Genomic DNA, 13187 nt, shown 5'->3' on the forward strand with positions numbered 1-13187 from the left:
GTACTCTATCCCCCTCAAGGTTGCCTTATTGACACATATTGTTATGGATTCCCCGAAGTAGTATTGTCTACTCACAGAGATCATTTAGGATAGGTTCAGCGAAATCATCATCGTATGATCAGAGAGGGAGAATAACGGGAATGGTTAATCGAGTTATTTTCTTATTGCGAAAAATATATAATTAAAGTATTGTGGGTTGAAAACCCTATGTTCTCACCAGGCTTCTAAGCCTGACCCACCCAGTTTCTTTGTATCACAGGTAGCGGTACGAAGGAACAATTCACGTAGAGATTTAAGGAGTATAGGCCGATAGAATAATTAACTATTGTAAGGCCTATAACATTTAGTTTATGCTTATGTTTTGCATATCAGTTATGACATCCCAACTTGTAAAATATCAATGAAAAACATTTCTTCGGAAATGCTTTAATCATGTTTTTGGACAAGTTCCGCATAAACACATTCTTTTAAAGAATACTCTAAATTAAATAAGCATAAATAAAGAGGTTTTTCGGACCGTAAAAATGGGGATGTCACACGCACGAGATGCGTATTTTACAACTTGAAGCTACGGTAGCCAGAGATGGTGATGGTACCTCACAAGGTTTAAAGGTACATTGTTAATTATTTCAATCCCGTACATTGTTATTTAACGTTATGGTATACCCATTATGTAACGACCCAATTTTTACAAAGAAAAATTTTCATTTTTAAATAATCAAACACATTTCCAACATCACGAAATCCAGTTATAATTGTTTTCAAAACATAAGTCAAATACAACTTTTATTCCAAACATCAAAGTGCCCGTGAAAATGCCTGAGAGAGAGTGCACGCCGCGCCATCACGCTGTCCTTGCCCTTGGGATCTGAAGTACCTGAAACAAATCCACAACCTGTATGCTAATGCTTAGTGAGTTTCCCAGAGCATACCACACACACAATCTGCATATCACATATCCTGTTAGCTATAAAAGCTACCTATATCACATAAGCCATGCATACATAAACCTGTAAGGATGTCGTGGGCTCACCCCAGGGTCTTACATCATTGTGCCATGGGCTACCCCACATGGTCTTAACTTGGGAATGTCATGGGCTACCCCACATGGTCATATATCCAATTGCCACGGGCTCCCCCCCGAGGTCTTCCATGCAATAACATAAATAATCACATAACATATCATATATCACAGAAATATCTACACATAACACAAACATAAACCTGTAAGGATGTTGTCGGCTCCACCAGGGTCTTATACCATTGTGCCATGGGCTACCCCACATGGTCTTAACCTGGGAATGCCATGGGCTACCCCACACGGTCTTATATCCAATTGCCACGGGCTCCCCCCGGGGGTCTTCCATGCAATAACATACATAATAACCTAACATAAAATGGGCCGGCCTTGGTGCCTTAGACCCATTGGTATGGTGAGAAGACTCACCTTTGTCCGAAGAATCCGAAACTGCCCTCCTAACTGTCGGTAACCTCCCGTGCTGAATAATAATATTAACCAATTTTAGGGTTTCACATAATCAAAGGGAAACCCAAACTCCAAGTCCTTCTATAAAGGCCCAAATATTATTCCTTTGCTAATGGGCCCAAAGTCCATGTCCAAAAGCCATTAATGGGCATCATGGCCCAATAAGGCCCAATCATAACATACATGGCCCAAAACAGATAAACTAGCCCACCATCCCCAAAATACAACCTGGCCCAATGACCAATTGAGGCCCAACAGTTCAAAGGCCTAAAACATATCCAAGCCCATCTGTGGTGCGTACGCTTAGCGTACCACCCTGGTACGCACATCGTACTGAGTCTCTGGGACTTACGCGCTGCGTACTCTAGGTTACGCCCAACGTACTAACAGATTAAGCACTTTCTCTATTAAGTTCTTAATACTCGATTCCCTCACGTCCAAAAGTCAGATCTAAGCTTATTAAGACGACCTAGGTCATAAAGTTGGCAACTTTATGCCTTTACATGTCTCATATGTTCCCAACACCCCCATTAAGACCTTTTTAAGGTTCTTAACCCATGCATGAGGTCAAAACACCCACCAAGACTTCATTTTTATGTTATAAATAGACCGAAGGACCTCAGATCTAACATTCCCATCCTCTGGAATTGCTCAACTCACAAGAGAAGATCCAAAATCAACAAAGGGTACAAAACTAGAAAACCCTAGCTAGATCTAGTGATTAAGGTGGAAAGGTGCAAGCTTTATACCTCCAGCAGCTCCTCAAGGTGATCTAGATGCAGATTCTTGAAGATCAATGTCACTCCAAGCTTCCTTGACAACTTCTCCTTCTTGAATGTCACTAAAAATGGCCACCAACACCCTTTCTAAGCTCAAAATGGTCTCACAAGCTCTCTCTAGAGTAGAAGGACGTTCTAAGGCTATGGAGGCTCTCTAGGGTTTAGTCCAAGGGGCTTAAGGGCGTTTAAATAGGCCTAAAGTCTGAAAATTAGGGTTTAGTCATTCGGCACGTACGCCCAGCGTACGTGCTGCCCCTCTGCGATCCTCCTTGCCAAGTACGCTAAGCGTACTCATGAGTACGTCCAGCTTACTTAAGGTGCTTCTTATGATATATTTGAAATTCTTCAAGCGCTATAAGGTAATACCTGATTTTGAGTGTTACACATTATTACATCGTTGATAATTTAATAAGAGGGAACTGTATGGCCACTTATTATAAAGGACCTTGGTACTGCACATGACAATGAATTGTATGAACATGGATATCAGGTAGCTACACCTCTACAGTTGTCGAACAATGGACCTGAGCAGATGTCTGCATATGTAGACATATCAGATCTAAAAGTGATTCCTCAGGAAGACTATAAAACGCCAACGCTACCTCTTAGGCTTCCGCATCGATGAAAACATCTATCCATATAGTTGAATTCCACATGGATATAGATGAAAAGAAAGACGTTGCACGCCAACGCTAACAACTTTGGACAGTTGTATGGAACCTAACATTCACAATCTATATGAATAACGAGATGATTCGCTATTGTTTGCACATCGTTTTCTTACTTATATACTGACGATGAAGTTTGGGGCGCGATTACATGGAGACTTTGACTCGGTCTGGTTGAAATTTGATGTAAGTTATATATATATATATATATATATATATATATATATATATATATATATATATATATATATATATATATATATATATATATATAGGTAAGTTCAGTTGAGAAAATAAAAAAGGTTGAGAATGGAGGAATCATTCTCTAACCACTCATTTACTTTTGCATCAAAAGTCTCCGTCGTACCAGCGGAAAATGGGAAAGGAATACATGTGTTTTCCAGCAAAACATGTTTCCTTAAACTATGTTAATCATTACCTTAATATATATAAAAACATAGTTTTTTTTTCGTTTTTTTAATTTTTAAGAAGCTATTTTTATCGAAAAATGATTTTAAATATACCAAAATTCATGATTTTTTATTCTCTACACATAGACATCCATATTGATATAGTTTTAAGATAAAATATTTTTTTTTATATTTTCAACTATCGTTATTCATAAGTGAATAAAAATGCATCAGATTTTTAGTACAGTACATTCGTTATTCACTTACGAATAAAAAATATGATTAATTTTTTTTACAGATAAGTATCATTCATATATAAATATAACATATAATAAACTCTTTACAGCTTACATCAACTCTCATCACATGTTATATTCACATATGAATAAAACGTGTATTGACTTTACTCACAAGTTATATTTATATACGAAGAAAACATTTATCATAATTTTATTACAGCTTATTTGTTATTCTTATATGAATAAGTGGTTCAAATTTTCAAAAAACTTCATTTATCTTTAACATACTACTTATTTATATATGAATAACAAATGAACTGTAACAAAAATCTTAGAAATGTTTTATTAATATATAAATATAACATATGATGACAATTAATACACGTTTTATTCATATATATAAATATAACATGTGACGAAAGATGATGAATAAAAAATATATTTTAGGTAAGAAAACTTTATAACGTGTTATATTCATATATAAACAATACTTAAACTATAAAAAAGTTAAGCATGTGTTTTATTCATAAGTGAATAACGAATGTACTGTAATAGAAATCTGATGCGTTTTTATTCATTTATGAATAACGATAGCTGAAACTCTAAATTTTTTTTTATTTTATCTTAAAACTATATATCAATATGGATGTCTATTTATAGAGAATAAAAAATTATGAATTTTGATATATTTAAAATAAATTTTCGTTAAAAATAGCATTCTAAAAATAAAAAAAACAAAAAAAAATGTTTTTATGTATATTATGGTAATGATTAGCGTACTTTAAAGAAACATGTTTGGTTGGAAAACACATGTGTATTCGTTACCCATTCCGCCGGTACGTCTAAGTGTTTTCCAGCAAAATAAATGTGTGGCCGAGAATGATTCCCTCATTCTGAACCTTTTTTTTCTCAATTGAACCATCATCTCTCTCTCTCTCTCTCTATATATATATATATATATATATATATATATATATATATATATATATATATATATATATATATATATATATATATAATCATTACATTGTACATATTTAGTAAGGTTACTAACTTTATTGTATACAAGTGTTGATCGGAAGCATATCATGATATACATTTCGTTATTGATAGAGCATAGACCAGATGATGCTCTCTTGACATTTGTGTCGATACCTTTCAGCATAGATGCATATAACCGGAGTAACATGGACGATAGATCCATTTATTGAGCTTGGTCTAAGTTTGATACAATATACTTGTCTTTCAATTACATTACTTGGTACAAAGAAGTATGGATTGATTTGAACATTAAATTAGTAATTAAACATATTTATATAATTATTACTTTTTGCAATAGATTTAAAGGTTTTTATACAATTACATTTTAGGGTATGTTTTTGAAATACTTTTTTTCTTTAAAAAAAACCATATAAATTTTAACGATAATTAAACCACTAAGCAATAATTAAACATTTTTTTTAAATAAACATAAGAATGTAACTCTAGAATGAGGTTCCTGGCTTATCTCTCGAATTTGAGACTTATCTCTGGGATGCTTTATTTCGGACAAAATGGTCATTTTACAAAAAAATAATGATTTTTATAAAAAGCCACGTTTATACTTTATACGAATCTGATTACTTTATTTCCCTTAAAAAACATCTTAAAAATATTAGTCATGAGGACGAAATATAGTTCCAAACACAGAAACCATTCGTGTAAATCTACCCTAATAAATCAAAATCCTTTTTTGTCACTTGTCATCTTGTCATTCAATTGGACACTTGTAATTTTATGAAAATTTTAGAATAATTAATATTCCACATGTCATTTTGTTATGTTTTTCATTTTCAATAAAATGCCACCTCATTATATTAATTATTCTGAAGGCTACATGTTCCTTCCAATTTTAAGTTCCTAAATTTAAGGCATTGTACACAACAATTTTATACGTTTGATTAGGCTCATATCAAGCCTAGATATAATGCCATAATGATGCAATTTTATATGAATTTAAACATGGAATGCCATAATGATGCAATTTCTTTCAATGTTACGAATCATCACTCATAAAATGATACCCTTGATATTAGCAAGTATCTTTTCTTCATCTAGGTTTTTTATTTGATTGCTCACTCTTCTTCCAACCCTTCTCCGCTTTCCACACTGTAGGTCTAGAATCACGGTCTGCATAATCAATGGTGCTATTCATTTGTTTGGCAGCCCGAATCTGGTGCGATTTAAAGAGGATTCAGATGTGGTTATCGCGAGGTTTAAATTCCATTGGTTACTCTTTGTAATCATTTCTTTGTTTCCAATTCTTAGTTCGTTTGAATGGAGCTTGTGGACGTCGGATGTTTATGAAGGAGTTTTAGACCTTTTTACCCCTGTTTGGTGGCTTCTAATGTGACGTTTTGTTGGTCAGTATTCTTGTGTTCCTCCCCCTTGGGTGATGCTTTCTTTTGGTTATTTGCTGATGGGTGGGTGTTTTGTCATTGCTTTTGGTTTTACTTGAAGTTTTATATTGGTTTGGATACTTCAATTTCTGTGTGGAAGGAGGGTTTCTGATGTATATATTTTTGCTCGGCTGTTGTCATTACCCTCTCAATTTCTTAAAAAATAGGCGGTTTTTCCTGTGGGAGGCATGTTGCTGCTGTAGCCAACTAGCTATTTATTGTAAAAATGTTTCTTTAATGTTTTTTTGACCAATTTACCCGTGGATGCATTGGGGTTTTTGTGTGTTATGTCCATGGAATTTTTATTTTGCCTCTAGAATCTTTGAGGAGATTGGTTTTTGTTGTCCCTGGTTGTTTTCTTTATCTTGACTTTCTTGCCCCTGGTTGGTTTGCTTTTCTCACGGTTGGTTGTTGGCTTAGTGGTGTTGCTATTGTTTCAATCTTGGTTGTTGGAGTCATTTTTTTTAGAAATTTGTAATCTTTAATCTGGTATTATAACCCTAAAGGTTTTATTTGTAGTTTTTGTTTAGTTTGACATAGAATAACCAAAAGAGAATGGATGAAGGGTGATGTTGCCGATTAAAGAATGCTAGGAGGTTCTGCTAAGATAAAAAAAACTTATATGTTGATCAAATTTTTATGATTTTAATTGTATTGATGACCAAAATTTATTGTTTGGTAAGTACGGGTAATGGATGATTTCATGGTTTAGCTCACTTCCTTTACTGGATTTCGTTGTTGGTATGGTGGCCAAGAACAGATATAAATAAAGAAGAATGATCTACTTTTCATCGGGCTGCAACTAATGTATGTCTTTGACTGTGACAATCTTTCCATAATGTTTAATATGTTTTTGGCATTTTTTTAAAACCATTTTGCCGTTGATTTTTTGCTCAATTGTTTGTTTTTGTGTTTATTACTGCTTAATTTCATGACACTGGTAAAAGGTAGACTTGATTATCACTATTTATTTTGGTCCGTATCTTTATTGTCAACTAATGTGTAAGGATGGTTGATACACTTGATATTGGTTTCCTATGGAGCACATAATTTGTTAATTTATGTTATCAGGTTACTGCATGCAATGACATCATTCTTTGTTAAATGCGTTCGTCGAATATACAAATGCCTCAAAAGGAAATCATATAGGAATGTTTCGTTATTATGATGACACACAATTCTCAATCATTAATTTGCATATTCAATGAAGGGGTGGGCCCTTACAGTAACAACAATTTTAATGGATTTGTGGCAAAGTAATCTATCTGTTCATCACATCTTATGTCTTTTTAAGCATTTGATGAATATGTAGTATTAGGAAATTCTACTGTGCAACTCTATACTAATGCCTTAAATTAATTTTTATTAGCTTAGAAGGAATTTCATAATTTGGTTGAAATATGTGCATCAGTGCATGAAATTAAATATAGACTGTAGCTCCTTTGAAGTTCTCTTTCTCATTCTATTATACAATACTTTTTTTTTTTCCTTTTTCCATTTTTTTTGCTGTCATGATTTAGTTTATTTTATTGTAGGCTGCCATGTAAAAATCCACAACATATATTGTTGATTTGATAAAATCAAAAAGGTGTATGAGAGTCTAAGTGGTCCACTTAATTATTTTCATTATATGATTTTATTAACGTAATTATTATAAATAAAAATCTTCACTATATTTATATTAATAAAGGACAAATAGAGTATGAATATACACCATTAAAATTGTGACTTTGTATATTAACATAAAATTGGTGTTGGATATATAGGTCCATTGGAACTCTATAGACCATTATTTTAATGATACAATGGTTCATTCACTCCTTAAAAGACCTATGAATATAATGTAATAATTTAAATTGGTTTTACGTTCATAAAAAAGATTGAAAGATCATTTGGATTTTGAGATTGGTTGATAGAATTTCAAGTGAAATTAACATTAATAATTTTTAAATTCAAATATAATTGCAATAACTACCATCATAGATTACTAGATATCCAAAAACGGATAGCATGAAACTCAAAAAGTGAAATACTAGAACTAAAAAAGGGTGTCTTAGAGTTAAAAACAAACTTTATTTTTATTTCAGTTTCAATTTTAAGCAAATGTTGAATCCAATGGTGTTCTATCTTTAGTGCATCTGTGTATTTTGTGAGTGTTTTCTTAACTATTTTTAGTAAAAATTATTTATTTCTATCATTTGTTTGATTTTTATCTAGCTATATTATACACTATCAATTAATTTCAACACTTGTGCCTTTATTTTACTTATTGACTTTTAGCTAATGGTAATAGTTTCAAAGATAGATGTGTTAATAATCACAAAAATAAGGAAATAAAATGAGTGAGAGTGCGATCCACAAACAGACGCATGGGGGTAATGTCCACGTACGCCTCCGTGAGAATGGTGCGATCAATTATCTTTTTTTTTAAAATGTGTGTATTTGTGACATTTATATAATTTTTTATCTATTATTATAAAAATATTAACCGGTGAATTTTGATAAAAACATCACAGGCTATTTTTTATATTTGACAATTTTATTATGTTTTTGACAACCCGTGTTCACTTATATACAGTTGATTGTTGCATTGTCTAAAGTTAAAAGCAAACGTATATTCAGTTACCTATTTATTCATCATTTTGTGTGTATTTACTTAAAAATTATTTATTTTACACTTTGATATTCAACATATATTTTTCTTAAATTACTTACTTATTTATCATTTTTTTGTATTTATGTAAAAATGTATTACTTTAAAAAATATATAGTACACGGGTACACCTATTTTTTTTTTATAAAAAAAAAGTGAAAATTTGATGCCCTCACCCAATTTTGCCATTAAACGTGATCAGATATTAAAAAAGTAAAAATTAAAAATCAATCTGTTACAGACACAATCAGAGGGAGAAAGAAATGTAAAATTATTAAATGAAGTGAGGTATCCCGTTTTCTTCTATCTTCCCTCCTAACCTGCAAAATCTGTTTTCCTCTGTTTGTCGCAATTTGGGAGACACAAGCTTCAGGTCAATCTCAGGTACTCTTCTTTCTTTCTTCCCTCACATCTGCTCCGATTTCCTTATTCAGTACAATGTCAATTCGCAAGTATACAGTTCATATTCCCTCCATTGAAATGTATCTTCAATTTTCTCTTACTTTCATCGTGTTTGTGTGGATGCTTAACCACATTACCATTTCCACAATTTTCTCTTCTCTCCTCTGTATATTCATAAGTTGTGATCCTCATATCAGTACATTTTCACCATCTTCTTGGAGTTCATACCAAAAATTCGGCTCAATTTATGTTTCTTTGTCGTAATTAGTTATCATTTGAGACGATATTCGCAAAGGTTTTACAAATTCAGGTTTATCTCGGTGTAATTTTGTGCGAATAGTTGTAATATTTGATCATCTCTTTTCAGACCTTCGACTTCGAGTTTCTATTCATTCTTCTGAGAGCTCTCTAATGGAAAAGGTAAACATCCGATCTGAAAGTGGACATGCCGAGATTTTTTGATGTTATGTGATCACTGACGATGGAACATGAACATATATACAATTGTAGTACAAATTAATAGCTAAAATCAAGAAAGGCGTCTTTCAAGGCTTGTGTCTTTTATCATCCCAAACTGTTACTCTCAAACAGTTAGGGTTTCCTGATGAAGAAGGTGTCCCTGGCTCCCTTATCAAGGAGATAACCCTGCTACAAGCAATGAGACATGCCAACATTATCAGGTACAAATACACTACCTACACTCTTTCTCTTCCTTTTCATACTTTTCTACAAACCCTAGACTTCGAAAACGCTTAACTTAATGATACAATCTCGGATTACAGGCTGATCGATGTGGTGAATCATCAAGAACAGAGTAGTATAGTGCTTGTTTACGAATCTAAGGAGACGAATCTAACAAGTTTTATGCGGATTTATCCAAAAGTTATGAAGATTCCACGAACAATCAAAGTAAGTGTTCTCTGTTCTCAAACTAAATTTGCAATCCATTTCAATGGCTTATTCTTTAATGTGGTTTTTTGCAGGAACTTTTATGCCAGATTTTGCTTGCAGTATCCTATTATCATTCATTTAACATTGTTCATGGAGGAATTAAACCCACGAATATGTTCATCGATCCTGCAACAAACACTTTGAAGATTACAGACTTTGTATGGCCTAGGACACTGTTTAACTCCACTACTGAAGATCCAAATGAGGTAGATATGTTTTAATTATTCATGAGAATAAATGAAACTAGGTTTTAATTATTCATGAGAATTTATTTTTTGTTATAGGAATTGGCTTTCTGTTACAAGGCTCCTGAAATTCTTGTGGAACATAAACAATTCAGCACTGCAATCGATGTTTGGTCTGTTGGATGCATATTTGCAGAAATGGTGACTCAGATGCCTCTGTTTTCAGCTACCTCGGAATTTCATCAACTTGCAAAAATTTTCAGGTTTCTGATTTTATTTTAATAAATATATTTAATGCAAAAAATTTATATGTTCTTTTTGGTTGTTTTGTAGTATCATGGGGACACCTAGTGAAGAAACATGGCCTGGATTTTCCAGGATTTATCGGTATTTACATATATATAATCATTGCAAACCTAAGGTAACAATATTCTCATTAATAACTCTCTTCTTTTTTCTTTTTTTATTATTTTTTTAAAATTTTTATTTTCCAATATTGTAATAAATTTTTTTGTAGGATCTGAGGAAATTAGTTCCTGGTCTTGAACCAGCTGGAATTGATCTTCTTCATGTAAGTATACATTTTCCATTATATAAGCACAATGAATCTATTTATTTACACTTTTTATTTATATATATATTTATTTTTTTTGTTCTTGATGTTTCAGAAACTACTATACATGGATCCAAAAGGAAGAATCACAGCGAGACAAGCATTCGAGCATGTATATTTCCAGAATTGATTTTTTTTTTTCCTTTGATCCTCATCCAATATGATATTCAAAGTTTGTGAAAAAAATGATATATGATATATACTATATACTATATGATATGATATTTTAAAGGTTTGTAAGTAAATGATATATGATATATAGCATGAATGAATTTTGGGACATGATATTCAAGATTTGTATATAAATGGCACATGTGTCATTTAATTAGATTTGTTAAAGTAAGGTGTGTCATAAAAAATAAAAATAAATCGTGATCTATATGAAACTTTAAGTATCATAAAAATTAAAATTATTGAAAGCAAACAATTATACTCCAAAAATAAACCAAACGTGCAAATTTTATTGATTTTGAGTTTGAATTTTTGTGACAAAGCGTGTTATAGAAGATATTGCTTGAATATGTTTCTACTACTTTAAATTAAAAAATAACCAGTTTTTTGAGTTTGTGAAAAATTTAGTTATTTAACGAATAAATAGTAAAAAAAAACAAAATAAAATGGTACTACTTCTATGCATTGTTGGATATTTTACATTTACAAATATGATAATATTTTTTACAAATAAATTCTGAAAAAAATATGGCCCGGTATAATTCCAACAATTATTTTTCTTACTCATATCAACATATTCGTTTTTTCTTTTGAATTCTAAATTATGATTTGAAAGAGGGATAATATAGGAATTTCGCTTCTCTTACAAAATTCGTTTTCTATATTATTTTTAACCGCTTAGGATATAAATTCAAAAAGCAGTTGACTACTTCTGTTAGCATAACAACTCCCAAGATTCATCAATGGCGACTCTTCTCCAAATCCTCTTCCTTCTCCCTTCAATCATCATCATCTTCCCCACCACAACCGCCGCTGCCGCCGCCACCGCCTACTCCCACCTCTCTCCATCAACGACAGAAGAACAACTACCGCCATACAACCTGTCCACTCTCCTCTACACCCTCGGCTTCCACGATCTCTCAGTCGCAGCCACTTCCCCCGCCAACTTAACCACCATTTTCGCCCCCACCGACGAATCCCTCCGCTCCTGCCGTTACTGCTCCACCTCTCTCCTCCTCCTCGAACACTCCGTCACCGGCCTCTACCCTTACCACCTCCTCCGATCCTTAACCTTCGGGACCAAAATCGAAACCCTAGCTTCCACCCCCACCACCCCTCTCTGTCTCACCCTCACAAAATCAACACCGCAAAACCCATCCAATGAGCCCACGCTATTCGTCGGAGGCGTCGAGATCACGCGGCCGGACCTTTTCAACGACGGTAACGTCATCATCCACGGAATCCAAGGCTATCTCGCTCATCTCTCCCCGTTTTCCTGCCAGATCGAACGGATGACTTCTCTCTCATTCCCTTCGCAGCGGACCTCCGCCTCGCCGTCGACGATCTCTATCATGCGCGAATTCCTTAAAGACGCAATGACTAGTCTCCGCATGAACGATTACACCGTGCTCGCTCTCCTACTACAAGAAAACTTCGATCAGCTCATGCAATTGTACAGCATGACGATATTCGCCGTCGACGACGGCGGTGTGTTTGGAGATGGACATACATACGTCTCTAATTTCAGGTTCCACATTGTTCCTAATCAGAGACTGACGGCCTCTGAATTGCTAAATCTGCCTGTCGATTCGGTGTTGCAGACTATGGAACCCGGTGAGCGGTTAAGAGTAACGGTGGCTGGCGGCGGAGGTCCGATGTCGCCGATGAGGATCAATAACGTCAAGATCACGGTAACCAATATAGTGTTTAACCAGGGGATCGTCGTCCATGGTATCGGAGCTCCGTTTCCACGTGTCCATCTTACAACGATGGGATTTATGGCGGATCGGACGGACCCAGTACTCCTTGGGCCCACAGCAAATGACTATTAGTTGGAAACTGCTTGTTTGGTTCAGTTAGGGTATAAAGGCCATTTTCAGTTGTACAAGCAAAATTTGTTCTTGGTTGACTTAGAACGTCTCGTTGAAATTTGAATCCCAATTTCCCATTTTGTCCCTTTTATATTTTTTTACTACAAATATATATTAAACTACTCCTAAATTATTTTATCTATGTCTATAGTGAGACTTGAACCCTCGACCTCAAGATAGAATACTACATAAGCAGGAGATCAACTATCAAACTATCACAAATAGTTACAAACAGAAAATGTTGATAGTAGATATCAGTCTATTATAATGTTTTTCCTTGGTTCATGAGCTTTTATGCAGTAGAATTTAAAAGTATAATCA

The 13187-nt window shown here is 33.7% G+C and overlaps 2 protein-coding genes across 2 annotated transcripts; both read left to right on the forward strand.

The window, feature by feature from the left end:
- The first annotated feature begins 8973 nt into the window (after positions 1–8973).
- On the forward strand, positions 8974–10998 carry LOC145117591 (cell division control protein 2 homolog). The gene is made up of 9 exons (XM_079053889.1): positions 8974–9057; positions 9443–9495; positions 9586–9755; positions 9858–9984; positions 10059–10232; positions 10311–10474; positions 10545–10632; positions 10729–10782; positions 10880–10998. The coding sequence occupies exons 2-9, from the start codon at positions 9487–9489 to the stop codon at positions 10952–10954; spliced, it is 861 nt and encodes a 286-aa protein (XP_078910015.1). The 5' UTR covers positions 8974–9057; positions 9443–9486; the 3' UTR covers positions 10955–10998.
- Positions 10999–11738: 740 nt separating this feature from the next.
- On the forward strand, positions 11739–12827 carry LOC145111671 (uncharacterized). The gene has a single exon (XM_079047927.1). It carries the CDS (start codon positions 11739–11741, stop codon positions 12825–12827), a length of 1089 nt encoding a protein of 362 aa, XP_078904053.1.
- The last annotated feature ends 360 nt before the right edge of the window (positions 12828–13187 follow it).

This window comes from Lactuca virosa, chromosome 5 (genome assembly GCF_052849685.1).
Source record: "Lactuca virosa cultivar CGN04683 chromosome 5, Lactuca_virosa_CGN04683_v6, whole genome shotgun sequence".
In the NCBI taxonomy this organism is placed as follows: domain Eukaryota; kingdom Viridiplantae; phylum Streptophyta; class Magnoliopsida; order Asterales; family Asteraceae; genus Lactuca; species Lactuca virosa.

Coding starts and splice junctions, on each gene's coding strand:
- LOC145111671 (XM_079047927.1), top strand. CDS start 11,739: ATGGCGACTCTTCTCCAAATCCTCTTCCTTCTCCCTTCAATCATCATC.
- LOC145117591 (XM_079053889.1), top strand. Junction 9,756..9,857: donor AGACATGCCAACATTATCAG/GTACAAATACAC, acceptor CTCGGATTACAG/GCTGATCGATGTGGTGAATC. Junction 10,633..10,728: donor ATAATCATTGCAAACCTAAG/GTAACAATATTC, acceptor ATTTTTTTGTAG/GATCTGAGGAAATTAGTTCC.